This window comes from Dendrobium catenatum, unplaced genomic scaffold, assembly GCF_001605985.2.
Source record: "Dendrobium catenatum unplaced genomic scaffold, ASM160598v2 fragScaff_scaffold_1150, whole genome shotgun sequence".
Classification (NCBI taxonomy): Eukaryota; Viridiplantae; Streptophyta; class Magnoliopsida; order Asparagales; family Orchidaceae; genus Dendrobium; species Dendrobium catenatum.
This window is the reverse complement of record NW_021319612.1, coordinates 44,986-65,037: the sequence shown is the minus strand read 5'-3', so window position 1 is coordinate 65,037 and position 20,052 is coordinate 44,986. Positions and strand designations below refer to the sequence as shown.

At 35.7% G+C, this 20,052-nt stretch overlaps 1 protein-coding gene and 1 long non-coding RNA gene across 4 annotated transcripts in view; one reads left to right on the top strand and one right to left on the bottom strand.

Annotated features, from left to right (window-relative positions):
• Positions 1-2,088: 2,088 nt before the first annotated feature.
• Positions 2,089-20,052, top strand: part of LOC110115414 — a 38,707-nt gene continuing 20,743 nt past the window's right edge. For 2 of the 3 annotated variants that reach the window (XM_028698819.1, XM_028698821.1), the window contains exon 1: positions 2,089-2,868. In XM_028698819.1, the coding sequence (XP_028554652.1) occupies positions 2,171-2,830 (660 nt within the window). In that variant the 5' untranslated portion in view covers positions 2,089-2,170 and the 3' untranslated portion in view covers positions 2,831-2,868. Of the gene's footprint in view, positions 2,869-5,663; positions 5,939-20,052 lie in introns of those variants that run through there. The other variant, XM_028698820.1, reaches the window with a different exon arrangement.
• LOC114580646 lies at positions 8,056-12,221 on the bottom strand. The gene is made up of 3 exons (XR_003702139.1): positions 11,702-12,221; positions 8,971-10,952; positions 8,056-8,784 (listed from the first exon to the last, which is right to left on the bottom strand). It is a non-coding gene; the product is annotated as an uncharacterized LOC114580646 (long non-coding RNA).

Sequence of the window (20,052 nt, the reverse complement as noted above, 5' to 3'; positions counted from 1 at the left end):
AAAGTAACCTTTAAGATTCCCTCATAATCTCTCCCTCACAAGGATATCTCTCTGAGGCTCTTCTTCTTCCTTTTCTAAGCTCCCCCTTGGATCAACTTCATAACAAAAGATTAACACAAAGGTTAATACCATTGCTTAAATAGAGAGCCTCTAAAAAAAGCCCTAATTTTTAATTCTATGCAACTATTCATCTAGAATGATATATAGATCATCTTGTATGATTAGTACAAAACATATCTATCAGCCAGAATGACTGTCTATATGATCAGTACAAGTATTTGTATAGATCATCCAGTACAATCTTGCTATCTTCTAGGACGATTAGTTCAATATACCATATTGATCATCCAGTACGACATTGAACGATGTGTGGCGATCTCCATATCACCCCAAAAACATCTCAGGAAGTCCAAGATGATCCTTTCAGACAATTAGAGTAAAGTTATGATTTTTCGACTAAATCGTCCAGTATAATCCATATAAATCATCATGTATGATTTGATGGATCAATTTAACCATAATTACTCTCAAAATCATCGGATCAATTTAGTTATGATTGTCAAAATCGTCCAGGATGATGCACATCATCATGTACGATTAAAACAAAATTTGAAACTTTAAACATTACCTAAATTATGATTGGAGGCTATTTTCATCTTTTTAGCTGATCATCTTGGATGATATGGATCATCCAATGCGATTAGTTTAATCACATGTAATTAGTCGGATGCCCTAATTTAAGTTTATGTTTTTAAAATAGATCATCTAGGACGATCTATTATCGTCATGTATGATATAGTAAAAAATAGAAAAAGTCTCTAACTCATCAAATTTCTCTCCTTGAGTGTATGTGTGCAAGGTTACTTAGCTTGGTGTCCACCATACTTAGGATTTGACTCAAGAAAGGCAAAATATATATTAAAGTGAAAATGCATACTGACTCAATCCTAGACTACCCTATCATGAGCTAGTTTTTATTACAAGTGAAGTGGACCTGAAAGGTTAGTCAACAAGGGAAACAAAACATATATACAAGAAAAGTAGTAGTAAAGAAATAATAATATTTTTTATCATAAAAAACATATACCTTGGGCCTAGATTTGCAACAGTTTATCCCATAATGAGGTCCCTCATCATGAATCTCCCACTGTTTCTTTTCCACCTGATGCTCGCCTAATGCAATTTTTTATTTTGTTGGTTGGAGGTTGCCAATCTCATGTCACAAGGATATTAGTGATAAGATTCTTTCTATTCATATCCACATTGACGTTAGTAAATGCTGTTAGATTTGGAATTCGAGTAAAGAAGGTGGTTTTCAGTATTTTATTTAAGATTATTATAATGAGGATATTTTGGTGCCTTGGCATTCAGCATTCTGGCATAAAACATTATGCTCTTAGGTTTTCTATTTTTGGCTAGCTTTGTTTGGTTGGTGGTCTAAAAACTACTTATGCTCTTATTAAAATCAATATTGCTAATGATCATACTTGTTGCCTATGAAAATCAAAATTAGAAAGTACTTCACACCTATTTCTTGAGTGTGAATTTTCTTTCTCTATCATCTCAGCTCTCATGCCTAGTTTAAAGGAGTTCCTTATGCACCCAAATCTTTTTCAATTTATGGATTTTATTATTGGAAGAGCTAATCACACTTCCCTAAACTTTATTTTTATGGTGCTCACTCTACTATATTTGGAGGGAAAGGAATGAAATGAAATTTGCAAATTGTTTTAAGAGCAACATCCCAAATCTTTTTCAAATTAAGGATGATCAAATTGCATCTCTCTTTTCTTGGATGGTGGCTCTTTGCAACATAATCTCTTTGATGACAGTTCTCGCAACCTGGGAATTTGCTGGCTAGTTAGATGCAATTTTTGTTACCGAGCCTTATGATCTACTGGTTTATTTTGAACCTTCTAGCTCTTGGTGGCTCTCCATTTTTGCTAGTTTTCTTTCTTGTCTTAACTTTTTGCAAGTGTTTCTTTACACCTTTTGTTGAGCTTTTGTTCTTGGCTCAATTTTATAGGTTTTCCTTTTAGTTTCTAATTGTTTTCACTATTTTTTACTTTAGCTATTTTCTTATTATGTAATTGGACTTGGCCTCCCCACGCCCCCTAGGCCCCTAATCCTTGCATCCGCATTTCTTCCCCGTGGTTCGTTGCCATCGTCAATGGGGGCGACGGAGCTAGCCGTCCAAGCCCTAACCCTAGCTTTCGCTCTCATTATCTTCCTCTACCTTCGCTCAATACCCCGTCAAGCTCTCTCCCGACTGCGCCACCTCCGCCACTCCACCACCGAATCCCACCGCCACTTCGTCCGCGGCGCTCAGCTCCTCTCCCGCGCTCGTGCCAACTCTTCCCCGTACACGTCCCTCGCCTTAGCTCGCTCAGCCGTTGCCGAAGCAGACCTTGCCATCGCGGCCGATCCCCGCGACGCCGCCCCTCTCATCCTCAAAGCTCTTGCCCTCGATTTTGACGGGCACCGCCTTCCTGCCCTTCGTGCCCTCGATGCTGCACTCTCTGCCCCTACAAGTAAGTCCCTTTCGGATCGCGACCGCGCTGATGCACTCCTAAAGCGTGCGGAGATTCAACTAGCGCTTGTGGGTGGTAGAGGTGGACAGCTTAAGAGGAGGGTTGATCTGGCAATTGGTGATCTGGAGGATGTTTTGCGGTTTTGTCCGGAGAATGGAAAGGCCAAGGTTTTGCTTGGGGAGTGCTATGAGAAGAAAGGGTTGAAGGTGGAAGCAAAGGGGGTGTTTGTGGATGCACTGAAGGTTGATGGATCTTTGATTTCGGCACAGGAGGGGTTGGGGAGGGTGTTGAATAGCTGAAAGTGGGCGTCTTATTGTTAATACCTCCGCTACAAGAGGTAAAAAATTATGTTTAATGTTTTTTATATTGCTAATTTAGTGTTTTGCTTATTGTATATGTTTGGTAGCAGATAGAAATAAAAGTGGAATTTAGAAATTTTTTAAATTGTAGTTTGGTATGCCTTGAGAATCTCTAGTGTTTAATCATGGTTATGATTTTCCTTAATTTATGTTTAATCCTAAAAATTTTTTAGATGCGAGTAAGAAAATTTGTAAGATTCTTGAATCCTACGACTTAAAATCCCTTAGATACTGCCTGATCACAAGTAGGGCTAAGAATTTAGTAAATTCTATAAATCTATATTTTGTAAATCTTGCTGTTAAATCATGAAAATTGTTCGGCATGGCAATTATTAAATCAAAATAAATCTCAATAGATTGTTTGCCTATCATTTTTATAAGTCATAATTTAAATGGGTATTAGATGTCAGAAGTACTATTGAGCTACAATATATCTAAAAAAAAATTAGAGAAATTTGCGCTAACATAAATGCAAGAAAAGGTTGATGATTTTCCATCATTATCCTTAATTTCATATATGATAAACTAGCATCAATATATTTCATAAAGAGTTGCGAGAAACTCTCCCTAAATGTAAGATGATTGTGAATCCCTTTAATTTATGTGAAAATCAATTAATGCTGTTGACAATAATAAGATGTACAACATATAAATATAGTGAATGATTTTGATACCAACAAAAAATTAGTTAAATATCTAAAAATAATAATTATTTAGTTCTCACGAGGAAGAGAGCTGTTCAAAACCAATATCACAGTATGCAATAAAGAGTATATCTCCCAGAGACATTAAAAATGATGTTTGTCAACTACCATATTATACAACAAAGTCACAACAAACAAAAGTAAATTATCTTGTATCAATCACATGATTGCATTGTTTATTTGTAATGATATTCATCGCATTGCTTCCAAGATGCCATGTATATAAATAATACACTCCTAATTGGTGTCTGCACGACAGTACTACCCACTTACAATTGCGTAGAATTCTTCTTAGCTGTTGTAAACTCGAGGACGTTATCCTTTGAAGGAAACATAATACAACATATCTAATTGAAAGGATATTACAAAACAATGATTAGATGTAATATATTAGAAAATAATGATTAGATATTAGACTAAAACTCAACAGCTAATCTAATTTAAACTGGAAGTGTGTATTATGAAGAAGAAATAGTAAGATGTAAATAACAAATCTGAGAACAAACTTGTTTTATGACAGCAAATTAAGGTTGTTTGTTATCTATTGGAACAATAACGCTGATGAATTACTAGAGAATAAGTCTATATATTAATATGTAATCGGATGTAATATTATATACGAGCAATGTTTTATTCATGCTATCCAAGGAACATGTTATTCATGTGCATACTGTATATTTAGAACTATCACATGATGAAATGCTTCTCTTTAAATCTCACCCCAACTGTTTCCTGCATATGGTTGACTTGATCTTCCTAATCAATCTAATTCTTTTTTATGTTGTAATATATATCATTTCCATCATTGCGATCAATGAAATTGTGGAGAGTTGCACAAGCAATGCCAATGTTGCCCTCAATAGTCAAAGAAAATTATCTCATATAAATTACCACTTCGAATCTTTTTGTTGATATGCCAATGGTCCTCTACACATCATTTTGTAGTTTGGTAGGGAGATGATTGTATATCTCTTGATCAAAATAATATCAATGATTGCCACTCCTATAATATTAGGCAAGATAGTGTCATTGTTCTATAAAGGGTGTAAGTTGATTATAAATTTTTGCAAAACTAAGTTAAATAGGAAGTCTACTCAAAATCCTACTTTTTTAAAAGCCTATTTAAACACACTCTTTCTAGTTTTCAACCACTCCTACCTCATAGCCACATGGATATCAAGGGAGACCACATCATAAATAATGCAAAAAGTAATGTGGTGTTTTTCCTTGATTTTAAACTCCCTTCCAACCACATTAGATTCATGTGTATAGCCTATTACCTCGATAGCTCATTATAGAAGGCTTAATTATTTTGATGCAACCACATTTAGGCAAATAATTTTCCAAGTACTAATGTGTAACACAATATATACATGTTTGGATGAAATTGAGTGTTTCCTCTTGTTTATGGGTGGGATTTGACATCATTAGGGAGGAGGTTTATGATTATTTGAGATTACTAGAAAAAAAAAATTGCATAGCTAACAATAGCATTGTTGTGGGATTTTCTTTATTTTGAAATCTATTTCATAATCTCATGATAAAATTATGGAAGGAGATCAATGTGTTTAAAGACCGATCCAACTTAACATTAGAGATCTATGAAACATAGATCAAAATCTATTTTTTATAGGCAGTTCTCCTAATAAACTATATGATTGAAATAGGATTTATTTGATCGAAGGGGTCAAGGATTCCATAAGGAGCAAGCTCCCATGGTTAAATACATCTTAAGCATGATTAAAAGAAAAACTCTCAATTAATTTGTTTTGCTTTTGTTTCAATTTTCATTTAACATAGATTTTAAAAGGAAGTTTTTTTTAAATAATATCAAGAAAATGAACTCAATATGGGTAGGAGTGTAAGTAATCCAAAAAGAATGATACAACAAGAGCACGATTTCATGGATTAGTCTTGTCATGTTGTCAGGCTCTAAGTCCATGTAGTCGAGATGGTAGTCGTCCTAACTTGACATAAAGTTTTTTGTTTGCAACATGATTTGCTTTATTTAGAGTTACATTGTAAATCATTAGTGAAAGAAGAAACATGGATCTCCATTCTTTATGCAGTTACAAGAATGTAGGGCTTAGTTTTTCATGCTCGGGGAAGATGCATACGAAGAGAGACAAAGAGAGAGGAGAGGATAATTTTTTTGTGTCGAGATCAAAATGCCTGAATAGTCTTACAATCACGTCTGGATCATGATTATTACTAAACTTTCCTCTGCCTATGTATGTTTATTATAATAATGTCAGGTCAGGCATCAACTAGAGCAAGAATAGCCTAGGAGACATGTTTACATTATAATATTATCTATCTTTAATTATAAACTTTTGTCTATGTACCTGGTTATTGAGTTCATTTCATGATTATGAGTCAAATAGAATCTTATTGGTTTAAAGACTCTTTTGTGAAACGTCTCAATTGTCAAATCACAAATTATATCTTCACATAATACGAAGTAGTGTCCACTTATTTTGAAATCAGTGGTCTAGAGAGGCCATGCATTTATTTTATTTTTAAAATGATTGCACTTTAGATTGTTTAAATTTCCATTAACCTCATAAAAAGTTAAATTTCCCTAGAATTTTATTGGATTCCATGAATCCAATCAAACACAACACATAATCAATAAAGACAAAACCAATTACGGGCATACAAATATTCAAATGAATATAAAATGCTGGTTGTTTATGGGTTTTACATTTCATCCTGGAAAAGAAAAATATAATATAACCAAGGCTTGCATAATACTACTCAGACTTTAATCTATACAAGAATATTTAATGTAGAAAAATGATAAGTATAAGGTATAAGTTTTTGAATTGCTTCTGATCCATTCCACCTTGGTTATCGATTTTGTTGTGGAGAATTTGTCCTATACCTGTACTTATTTATATGGCTTTCCTGATTAGAAAAAGACATGAAACAAACAAGATTATAAAGGGCATCATGTACTTCTTAGATTCTCTTTGAATTTTAATTTGACATAGCACAATTTTTTTGCCAAGCAATATCAATCTTTTTTGGGCACGGTATATTATGACACCTTTTGAAAGTTTTATCTTTATTTATATCTTAGTATATAAAATTATAGCTAGTATATTGTAGATAACCAACCATGTGGTACAATACATCACATAGGGGTGTAAGTGAGTCGAGCCGGCTCGAGCTCTACTCGTTTATAGGCTCGCGAGCCGAGCTTATCGAGCTCACGAGTCGAGCTCGAGCTCACGAGTTGAGCTCAAGCTCAAGTTCAAGCTCGTTTCGTAAACGAGCTCGAGTTCGAGCTTGAGCCGGCTCGGCTCTTGAGCTCGTGAGCCGGCTCGAAAATAATATTTTGAGCCAATTTTTTTTTAAAAAAAAATTTTGATGTCAATTTTTTTCTACCAAAACGGGCAGCTTTATATAAAAATTCAAAAAATTTCAAAAAGTCTTCTCTCAAATGTCTATTCTAACAAATGCTGGCAGCTTTTTGTCCTTCCAAATAATATAATAAGAGGCATAATAAATGCTGCAGCAGCTTTTTTTTTCTCCCAATGCAATAACTGTTTTTTTTTTTTGGAATGCGGTAGCTGTATAATGCCGACCCCACGTAGTGGGATAAAGGCTTGATGATGTTGTTGTTGGTAGCTGTATAATACCATTGGTAAAACTGTGCGGGAAAACAAAAGGCCAGGCGGGAAAGCAAGACGAGCAGCTCGATGGCTCGTTACAGTATCGCGAGTCGAGCTCGAGCTTGACTTTTGAGCTCGACTCGAGTTCGAGCTCGATATTCGGCTCACGAGTCGAGCTCGAACACCCCCTGACTCGAGCTCGACTCGACTCGTTTACACCCCTAACATCACATAACAATGCAACAAAACTTAGTTACACCTTAGCCATAGAGCAGAAGTTCTGTGGCCATGCCTATCACAATATTTAGTATTCGTTTTGATCCGTGTGATCATTTGGGTTATTTTTATATAATTTTAACAATATCCCCATAAGTGATATATAATAAGATATCAAATAAATTAAGGTTGCATCCCCTCGACCCATTAGCTTTGAAAATATGATTTTGAAATATGTAATTTATAATTTTTAAAATTCATTTAAAAATTTCATAATATAGACAATTTTCAAAATTTATTTTTAACTTGAAAAGTGATTAATTATAAGGTTAATCTTATGTTTGCCAAATATTAGGATTTCAACATATGTTAATATGTTGATTTTATTACTTAAAAGCAATCATATGAAACTTAAAATTGATGTAATGATTATGGTCATGTAATTATGTATCATTGATGATGGCTAATCACTATATCATATCAAGTCATCCTAGGCATTTTAACCCAGTCCCTTCAGTTTGACTAACTCATACCACAAAGTTGGTGCAGACTCATGAGGGACATATAGATTTGGTATGCTTATATGATTATAAGAACTTAAAATATTGCATGAAGAGGGTGAGGAATGCTTAAGAAGATATAATCCACTCAAACATCCAACATTCATTGATGTTCGGGTTTGTTGGTCCAAACAATCAAGTGGGAGATGATTTGGGTGTTTGAATAAGTAAGGTATGCTCAAACAACCTGATACAATATAAATGTCTCCATATGAAGTAGATATTTAAGTTGAAATTGATGCGAGTATTTAAGCAAATTTGTATGCTTACATACCCCATAAACTTGTGTTGCTAGCTGTGGCTTATTAAACTATAATGCAATATATGTGAAGGATATCTTAGCAAATGTGACCAGTTCATGCACAGGACTCCTCAAGTGGATATGGCTCACTTGAAGAGAGACGTGCAAACGCCATGTGAATTTGGTTCACTTATTCAATCGGAAATGCTTAAACAGATTTTTTTCTATTTGAGCCATAAGGAAAATGATTTAAGCAGAATTGGTTTGCTCAGACTAGATGCATGGTTTGGTTATACAGATATGGTGCGTCTCAACATGAAGGAACTTTTTTACATATCTTTTCTAGATACAACTGTAGAGTGCTTTGGATAGAAAAGGTGCGTCAAGAGAACAAATATGGAATCAATAGACATATATCATGCGTCTAAACATGATGGATATGGACAGATTTGGCTTATTGGCACCGGACCGGAGGGGGTTCGATGAATCCTCGTCGATGATCCGGTGGCTGTATAACTCCAAGAACTCCTTGGGAGAGTGATCACCACCTGAAATCCTTTAGGATACAGAAACCCAAAAAGAGTAAAATTACTCAAATGTTATTCATATCTCCAAAAGCTGCAATTACTGGCAATTGCTACAAGTATTTATAGATAACTAGGCAACATAAAAGGCTACATGTCATAAAAGAAAGTACTACTCCTATACAGCCATATATCTACCAATTGGAATTAAAACTAACCTGAAGTTAATCAGGATTGATCAGCTCAGCTCTGGCATCATACTACCGGGGTAGGAGGAACTTCAGGCTCATAGGAATATGTTTGGTTGGCCACCATAAGGAGGTGGATTTGGTTGGCTAAATCGGACAGGATAGGTCCACCCAATGTCCATTTGTCTACCAACCTTCGATATCTCAAGTTTAGCCCAAGTGGATGGATCATTTGTGATTGTGAGATTATTTGAAATCATTTGTGTTTCTTTCAGCATCCTAGAGAAGTACGTGGAAGCTTCAATATCCAACCCATTTGAGAGATATTGAATTGTAAATTTTTTACTAGTGATGACGATCAAGTTTATTGCCTTATTGTGAACACTAGGAGTGAATAGTTCCTACTGGACATCCGGCTCGCTCTGATCATCATCATATATTGGCTTATCAAAATCAAGAACTTTACCGAACATGTCATCATCATACACGTCATACAAGGGCTCATCATAGATAGGTAATGATGCCGATTTCGGCAACAAATCCTTAAACCCATCGAAGATGGACTCGATCGAGGATGAGGAAGACTTACAGGGCGACCCTTCAAAAATGTCTTCATAGGAAGGACTCTGATCTTCCAAGATATCATCTCTGTCATTGGTTCGTAGGGATTCGGCCTGAATGGAGGATCTATATGCCGCCTTGTGAGCATATATCCTCGGTGGTCGGACAGCAATGTCACGGGCAAATGGGCTCAAGTGTTTTTTTCGTTCGAGCCTTGACAGTTGCTGTTGGAGTTGGGAAATTTCTCGTTGAAGGTCTTCAATCACTGCTCGTTGAAGTGGTCGCTGTCGAGTCCAACAAGGCCACATCTTGCTCTTTTAGCTACTAATTTCTTGACAAAGAATCAGGAACTATGCTGTTCTTGGTGCTTGGAATAGCATCATACGTGGGCTGGGGAGGAGGAAAAACAAGTGGTTGCAGCTTTCTACATGAGTGCAGCTTTCTACATGAGTGGAAGGGACGAGCACTATAAATATAACAATATAAAGATATATTTTGGTTGAAACAACAGCATGGGAGGAACAAAAAAAAAAATGGAGGCTGCAGATGGCTGGGTAGTTGATTATTTGACAGGAAAACGACTGCAATTATCTGCGAAAAGGAGGCGATCGTCTGAAGAAGACAACACCAAGAATCCAGTGGCTGAAATTCTTGTGACTGCTATAGGAAACAGAGAACTCGATGAAATCTTGCTGTGTCTAAAGATGCTCCGCCTAGGACGGTCGGCGAAGGATGGGTTGAAGGTGCACTTGTGAGAAACAGTTGGAATGAAGGCAGATCAGCCCTCGATAAAAGAGATGTAGGGATGAATTATTTGATTCAAACACGTATCGACTCCTTTGACTACCCCTCTTACGTATTTCGCTTCAGCTTCTTCTTCCCGTTTACCGTTTCGGGATCGATCGGTGACAAATTAGCACGGAGCTCGCTGGCTTCACCGAGGAGGCTCAATACAATAAGACGCTGGAAGATTTGGAACCAGGTTTGGGCAGATGGAATCAGCCCAACAACATGCCAAGATATTGTTTTACTTTACCGAATCAATATTTGTACTAATTCCAACAAACTACTGTTTGCAAGAGGGAAAGAATGGCTTAAAGCCATGTTAGTGGCATCCACCATGCTATGACCTTCTTAGAACAAGAATTGTATCTTGTTCAGAACACCATGGACTCGATTCCTTCTGTCCTGTAAACAAGAATTTTAGTGCTTTCTTGCGGTTTCATGTCGGAGCTGAACCCGTCGGACCTTGAACGGCCTCCGACTTGGCTTCTTCCGCTAGGTTCTTCTCTTCACCACCTGAGGACTTCTCAGGATACAGAGCAAGAAGCACTAGTTGGCTCTGATACCAAATGACATCGGATCGGACGGGGCTCGACGAATCCACATCAATGATCCGATGGCCGTATAACTCCAAGAACTCCTTGGGAGAGGGATCACCACCTAAAATCCTTCAAGATACAAAAACCCAAAAAAGAGTAAAATTACTAAAATATTATTCATATCTCCAAAAGCTGCCATTACAAGCAATTGCTACAAGTATTTATAGATAACTAGGCAACATAAAATGCTACATGCCATAAAAGAAAGTACTACTCCCATACAGACATATATCTACCAATTGGAATTAAAACTAGTCTGAAGTTAAACAGGATTGATCAGCTCAGCTCCGGCATCACTTATCCATATACAAATTTGGGGTACTTGTAAAATTATGACTTGTTTAAATAAGTGCATGCAAATGTGGGTTTAGATGTTATCATGAACTATTATATATGTTGACTTTATGAATGATATAGCTAGCTAAACTACTTTCTATTTTTTTTAGAAACATAAAAAGCAAAAATATTTATATTGAAAAGATTGGCCAGAGAGAAGCCATGTAATAACTTTTCTATGAAATCAAATTCTATTATTGATTTTAAATTAGTAGTCTATTACGTTAAAAAAATTTAACCTAAGAGCCCAATGAGAATTTAGATCATTCATAACACATAAATAAACTAAAAGTTAGTGCTGATTGAAATTAAATTAAACAAATCTATCATAGCAAAATAAATATCGAAAGAAGAAAAAATGTCTAGCTATAAGCATTACACCCTAAAAAAAGGAGAATTTAGCAGTTGGGCTATACTCACTACATCCCAATGTTGACCTGTAAACTATGACAAAAAAAAAAAGAATGCGAAATCGTGCATACCTGTCTGGCGCCGACTCGCATAATCGCAAATCCCTGAAATCTTGCGAGTCGGATGTCCTCCGCCGTTCTTCGCACGAGGCTCGCACGTCAATGCCACCAATCGCACGTTCGCTTTGGATGCATCGTCCTACCTCGCTTAAATACGAAAGAAACGAGGCTTTTCCTCTTGCTCTATTCTCCCCCACTCACAATCCCCCTCACAGCTGAAGCTTCTTCACTCCTTTGCTATTGTTTGACTTCGACTCCTTCATTGTTGATCGACTTTGCCCCTTTGGCGATGTTCTCTTCCAGTCGAGTCAGAAGTTACAACATTTGATCAGAAACAACAATGCGAGTTCGCTGGCTGTGAAGTAAATTTCTCCTTCTCACGCGAGCTTCTCTGCCTTCTTCATTGCCGGTCAACTTCACTCCTCTGAAGATGTTCCCTTCTTGTCGTATTGAAAGCAACACGGGAGCTCGCTCATGTGAAGCTAACTTTCTCTCTATCGCGTGCTTCTTCGCCCAGATCCGGTAAATCTGCCAAACAACGGGGATATTAAATTCAGGATTTACTGTAAACAATGGGAAACGGAGGGTTTATTCTGCCATGAGATTTACGGGTCGATCAAATTCCATTTGGCAGGATTTAGCATAAATCCTTAACAAATCCCGCCTAAATCCTGCTCTAATCCCATTAACATCATCTGTTTAAGTTAATTGTAATTAATTTAATTTAATTAGAATTATTTATTTTTTAATTATATTAATTAGTATTAATTATAAATTAGTGATAATTAATTAAATTTAATTTTGATTAATTATATTAAATTAATTATTATTAATCATAATTAATTAAGTTTAATTATAATTAATTATTACTTAATCATATGTTAATTATAATTAATTAAATCTAATTATAATTGATTCTAATTAATTATTAATAATCATAATTAATTATTTTAATTGTATTTAATTTAAAAAGAAAAGAAAAAGTAAGAGGACTCCTCTCTTACCTCGGTGTGTGTGATGCGTCGGTCAACCACCTATACATACTTTTCTTAACAAATGTAGGAGGAAATCTAGTGTGACACCTGTGACGAGGTAGTAAGCAACTCTCGAAGAGGACTCAACTACTTTTACATGTTTTTCGTAGTGTGGTAGGAGAAAACTCGGTGCGACACCTACGACGTGGTTGGTAAGCAGCTCTCAAACTCAAAATCCTTTCCTCGGTATGTGTGACGAGTCGGGCAACCACCTATAAATGCTTTTCTTAGCATGGTATGAGGAAATTAGGTGCGACACATGCGACGAGGCAGGTAGACCCTTCACACATTTTTCTTAGCATGACGAGGATAATTTTATGTACCCGTATGCACCTCAGTGCCTGCGGGGAAATCACTATGCATTTTAAACATGTATCTATGGAGACCCATACATACTTTTCTTAGCGTGGTGAGATTGAAGATTATGGCTGCGTTGTTTAAGGAAACCTACCATACACGTTTTTCTTAGCCTGGTGGGAAGGCTTAGACTCCCTACATTTCCCCCAAACGGGGGATTTGCCAGGATGCTGCTGAAATTTAGAATAAAATACACAGAGATTGAACAGCAGGGCACTTGTACTACACAACAGACAACATGTACTCCATACACGTTTTTTGTAGCGTGGTGGGATTAGAGACCACAACCGCGATGTTTATGGTCACATACCATACACGCTTTTTTAGCATGGTGGGAAGGCCTAGATTCTCTACATTCTCCTCAAACAGTGGATACGCCGAGATGTTATCGAAATTCAGATTGAAATATATAGAACTTGAACAACAAAAACACTTCACTTGAGCAACACAGATGACTTGTACTTGAATAGAAATGCACATAACTTTAACCAAATGTGCATGACTTGTACGAACAATATGAAACATGACTTGGACTAAACTACAAGAAATTGAATCCTAAATCCTAAAATGCATAATCAAGATCAAAATACAAATGCCAAATAACAATTTAATGCATTCAAATAAATACAAGCAAAAAATCAAGGGACTCGTGATGAACAAAACCTCGATGTATATGAACAAGAAGTAATACTCAATTAACAGTATCTGAATAATGACAAACGGGGATCAATCATCAATACCTGAATACACAGTACACAACAAATGATGTTGATAGATGCAGTGGACTCTTATAACAGTCCTTATGAGGTTGAATGCGCTGTACTTGCAAATAACAATCGTTAGATGCTAAATAAATGTGTGCCTCCTACACGTATCCCCAACACAAGCAACTTCCTATAGATCAAGATGGAAAAACACTGGAAATTGATGAAAGACGATTTGTTATGCAAATAGCAGTTCTCCTGTAGATTGAAATGGAGGCATCTGAAATTAATAATGAAAAATCTATCATGCATGTAACAAATCACATAAAGGGAGCAGGCGTTGAGTATAGTAATGTATTGAAGTTGATACCAACAACATGTATGTAACTAATTTTATTGCAGAAAGTGCACAAATACCACCTGAGATTGGTGAAAGATGGATATGATGCAGGAATAATGGCACTTCTACAAACACTTTCAGGTGATAAGAGTAAAAATGATCAGTCTCTGTAATAAACACGATCCATTTGTGGATAAAAACCGTGGGTACATTGTGGAAGACCCCTGGTAACACAAATGTATACAAGAACATATGACAAATACGAGCATCTGTTGACTCCTCGAAGAGAACTCTTGTATGAGGAGGGCACCCTTCTTCCTATAACAATGGAATAGATGTTTGAGCAAATTCGAACTAAACTTTCTGGTGTTCAAAAGTTTCTTCTTTGCCTTTTGTTTGATAGAAAACATATATGTCATCTATAGGCCTTGGAAGTGCAAATGATCTTCAAAGTTTGACATTGCAACACAATATATCATGTACATTGATAGTGCTACAGTACTGCCTTTACCGAAGCTATTCAACCAAGGAATACAAGTACCTACTGATTTCTTCGACAGAATCCTCCGATGAGAATGACACCTCTTGTAAGAATGGAAGAGATGTTTGAGCAAATTTGAACTAAACTTCCTGGTGTTTCAAAGTTCCTTCAAGAAAATGTAAATTCCTTTTATACCTCCATGACTATTAGAATATTGTTCTTATTAAAGAAGTCAAGAACGATAAGAACACCCAGATACCTCGACTTTTCTTAGAGGCCATCTACCTAACTATGAAGGCTACATCTTATGGAAATCCACAATACTGTAGATCCTAAAAAGGATTATTTCAAGAAAGCAGTAATTGATTTCAAAGTATAGGGCATCAGTAAGAATGCAATCATTTATGGTTGAAATGATTGATTCTTTATTTAAGCCAACAACAAAAAATGATGATAATGACATAATGGAAGAGCTGCTTATTGATTCATATACGAGCCTTAAAAAAATCTCCTGGTAAATGAGAAAATGGAGTCAACATTAGAACAATGAGGTGCCTCATGAATGACGGATGACAATGCTACGATTCATCATAAGAAAAAGCAGGGGATTGCTAGTAAAAGACCACGAGCTATTAAAGGTCAACACCACATCGCCGAATCTGCAAACTTCGTACAAGTAGACAGAAGGCGTCGACAAAGCCTAGAATAAGATCCCGCACTTTCGACAATAATAGCCATCTATGTAGTCGGACACCCCTTTACATTGCATGCAAACATCTTAAAATGCCCCCGCACATGCACTGTAATATATATTTACATAAGTACACAAAAATGCATGTGTAATCACATGACCCGCATGGGCCTCTACGAGCGTGTTATATGAACACACGTGACGTCTCAGGATGCTGCGCGAGTCAATAAATTTGAACATGACCTCCTAAATAGGTAAATAAAAGTTGACAAGGTTCAACAAACAATTATAAATTGCTCTCAAACACCCGTATAGGGTCCGACTAGCATGTTACATGTACATATGTGACACTTAGGGATATTGCACGGGTCAATAAATGAACCACAGTTCAAACCCGATCCTTCTATTTGGATAGATATGAGTCGATATGGATCGAACTATCAAAGAGTTATACGATCAAGGTGTCGACCAAAATATATGTTTTATATGTTCATATAAGACCTTTAAGGTCTATGACAAAAGTAATCCACCAACAAAAACATAAAGCCTGTGGACCCGATCCTCTGTCTGCAAGTTGATAGAGTCGACAAAGTTTAATCTACAAATGAAAATAATCTCAAACACCTTGATGATGATCGTGTTGAACTTAGATCTCAACTAGAGAGATCAATTTCAAATATTTCAAATACCTCCCAAAAGCCTACAAAACTCAAAAAATCCAAAATCCAAAAAATACAAAGATGTTTAACACTGAAATTACCCATCATTGCTTAAAGTAAAATCCATTAACTCTTCGCCATAATTTGTTTATGTGGACAAATTGATATTTACTTTAGTTTACAGAGAGCTAATGCCTAGTCAAAAATATCATTACGATCCATTATCAAATAATCTCCTGTTAGTAAGGATGTGGTACATGTCATCTGACCGGCGGTTTTGCTGCCAAATGACATCGCAGGATAAACGGTTATGACCCGGGGCCCTATGAACGTAGTGGTTTTGCTGCCAGATGACTCCACTAAATTACGGTTATGACCAGAGTCAATACGTTTCTTAGTGAAATCAAATCTTTGAGATATGAATAAATATGATACAATCGATAGGGCACAAAACCATCTGTTAGTTATGGTGGATTCAAATTTGTCCCCTTAAACAAATATCCATAATATGTCTAGAAGGTACTCTTGGATGAAACAACCCATGATTGCCGACAAAAATCCTTCTGTCAGGTTGGGTCGATTACCTACTCTGACTAAGTAGACTAGGGACCACGATGGTTCGGGACGACGAAACCATGAGATCATGATCGAGTTCATCATCACTCCCCCCACCATCCGCTTTAATTGCAAGAAGGTGAAATTTTAAATTTTAAATATCAAAATTTCAATTCCCAAGCCCATGTTGCTACTATACCGCGTATGTGATCGATGACTAGCATTAATCGAAAGTTCTCTCTCGTGACCGGGAGGGGTAATTAACAATAGGGGCTTGTGCCTATAAGAAACCAGAACTCAGATTATAAAGTCCTCGTAAAATGAGGGCGAAATATCTGGGTAGTGTCTTATCTACAAACACATATGCCTTCCAAAATTTATCCTGGAACTTAATCCGTTAAATCTCTCCCGAAGAAAAGCAGCGTGGGAGGCCGAGGCGGAATTTTTGGAGCCCACACCCAGACCAAGATTTATGCACAAAGTTGGACTTGGGTTTTTCAAATCATTCTCCTACTTTACAATTGGATCTCCATCTTCTTAGATCATCCGACATGCCTACATAAAGTTTTAGGTTAAAAAGCACATAATAGAAAAAACTATACGAGATATTAAGTATGTATCACACATTTGTTTCACAATATTAATTGGCATTGTACAACATTGTGCTAAGCAAGTGTTTTACATTTGAGCATTTAGGCACTTATAAAGGAAAATATAAGTATACTAGTAAGTATAATTACAATCAAACAATATGCCAACCATCATTAGATCACACGACCAAGTGATAAGTAGATGCAAACCTAGCTCAACCTAATCGAGGGTGCCTAAGGGTGTGCCCATTATATTATCCAATATAAAATAAGGTAGTGTAGGCAATCAACCATCTAATTAATATTTGATGTTCAAGCTATAAGAGAATTAGTGTGAATTTTAATTTAAATTATCAAGAATTTAGATTATTTCGTGATACATTTTATGATTTATGAGTTTCATTATTAAGTGTTATAAATCATGATATGATTGTAGTCCATTATAGGTATACCATGTTATCCTAAGGTCCTAGAAGTTAATCTAGAAGAGATTTGATGTTAAAGAAAACCGAATTAATAGTGATCACCCACTTTAAATTCCTACGTTCTATGTTTAGGGAAATATATTTTATAAAGAATTAAAGAATTGAGGTTAACCATTCTAAACAAAGTCCACTTTATATTCAATGTTTAACATTACACAATACAAAGGGCGCCTCAACACAATAATTGGGAAAATTTTTCAATGTACATGACTTGAATAATTTATTTGAGGCATTGGTTGCGGCGTGCCGAGTAGGTCTACTAGGAAACTATACATTTATTAAGAGATTTGATGGAGAGGTATGGAGATGATTAGGAGGATCTATATATGATATTTATTGATTTAGCGAAAATCATATGATAAAGTTCTAAGAGAAGTGTTATGGAGAGTTCTAGAAAAGAAAGCATTTTATAATGCTTATATTTAGGTCATTAAGGATATGCATGCATGAGCTATTACTTGTGTTCAAGCACAAGTTGGTTTGACCAAGTATTTTACTATTTCAGTTGGATTGCATCAATGATCAGCTTTAAGACCATATCTTTTTGCTTTAGTCATGGATGTTCGTAATAGACATTTGTAAGAGGTTGTATCTTGGTGTATGCTTTTTGCTGATGATATTTTTCTTGTCGATAAGACTAGATAGGGAGTGAAGGTAAACTTGAATTATGGAGGTCAGCCTTAGTCTTAAGGTTTTCGTTTGAGTAGATCTAAAATCAAATATATAGAGTGTAATTTTAGTAGTAATAGATCTAGTGAGGGGAATTGTGACTTCAGTCAATCAAGTTTTTAATGAGAGTATACATTTTAGATATTTTTGGTCTATTATTCAGTGTGATGGTGAAATAGATGTGGATATTATTAATAGAATTCAAGTTGAATGGTTGAAGTGGAGGAATGCATTGGGCTTAATGTGTGATAGAAAAGTCCCCCTCAAATTTAAGGGAAAATTCTATAAGATGGTGGTGAGACTAGCAATGCTTTATGGTGCAAAATGTTGGACATGAAAAGAAAAGCATAATATTAAGTTAAGTGTTGCGGTGATGAGGATGCTCAAGTGGATGAGTAGCTTTTACTTTTAGAGACATGATACAGAATGAGCATATACATGAAAAGGTTGAGTAGCTCCAGTGGAAGATAAGATTAGAGAAAGTCGCCTTAGATGGTTTGGTCACATAAAATGGCATCCCTCTAATGTCCCGATTAGGAGAGTAGATTGTAGATGTAATAAATTTGACTTAAAGAAATGTAGAGGTATACCTAAAAAGACTTAGTTATAAAATATTAGAGTGACATCTCTTTATTAGATTTAAATGAGAATTTGATTCTTAATATGATACAATGGAGAAAAAAAAGGATTAATGTAGCTGACCCCTATGTAGTGGGATAAATGCTTGATGTTGTTCTTATTGGTTGAGGTGCTCCTTGAGGTGCCCTCATGTCTCCGTCGTGAGGCATATGCCTCAAGATATATTATTATTATTATTATTATTATAACAGTAATACTTATCCAATCTTTTCACCTGCAAGCACTTAAGTCAAAGCAGTCGTGACAGCATCATTCCTGACTTGTCATCAACCTACTTACACTGTTGCTGATGAACCCTTGAGACCTTGATGTCGCTGCCAACTCATCATCTTTCTTCATGTTACCCAACTTTGTTTCTTCCCTAAGTATTCTTCAACCTCTTTTAAAATGTTTGAAACCTAATTTTTTTTGTTTAAACCACTCTAATTAATTTACATTGCTAATTTTTGTCATTTAAATTTTCCAAATTTTTTATTTAGAGTTTTATAGAAAATGCTTAGAGGTAAGAAAATAATCACGTTGGGTAATAGGAAGGGATGAGCATGGAAATAAAGTATTCGGGTTGATATGGGAGGCAATGATAAGACATACAAGACAAATGACAAGTACATGATCATAATATTGGGGTCATTTATAATACATAACTTTTCATGCAAGCCCATGAACGCCTTTGAATGCTCGTAAAATCATGAGAGAATAATTTTAAAGTTTAATTTAAAGCCCATTATTTTTAGGTGAGCCATACCAATCAAGAAGATAAATATCTTCATAAATTAATTGATATGAAGATCGCTTGTCTTATTTAACCAATCCGAATTTTCATATCTTTGGAAGCTTTCAATATTGTTTTATTTATTTTTAATTTTTTTTTTAATTTAAAGCTTAATCTAAATTCAGTTTTACCACTAAACAAATAACCCTTTTTTCATAGCAATAAGAGGTCACCAATAAAGTAGTTTCCTTTTATATAAAGATCCTCCTATAGACCCTACATTATAAACCTAAATTAGTTATGATGTTGGAGTTGAGTTTAATAAATTTTTATGTTTTAAATAGTGGATCACATTTTTTTGTTTCTCAATCATCAAAGCAAAGTTAAAATTAAAATTAGGATAGGAACTTGGAATATAGGTTCCCTTACAGGAAATTAATGGAATTA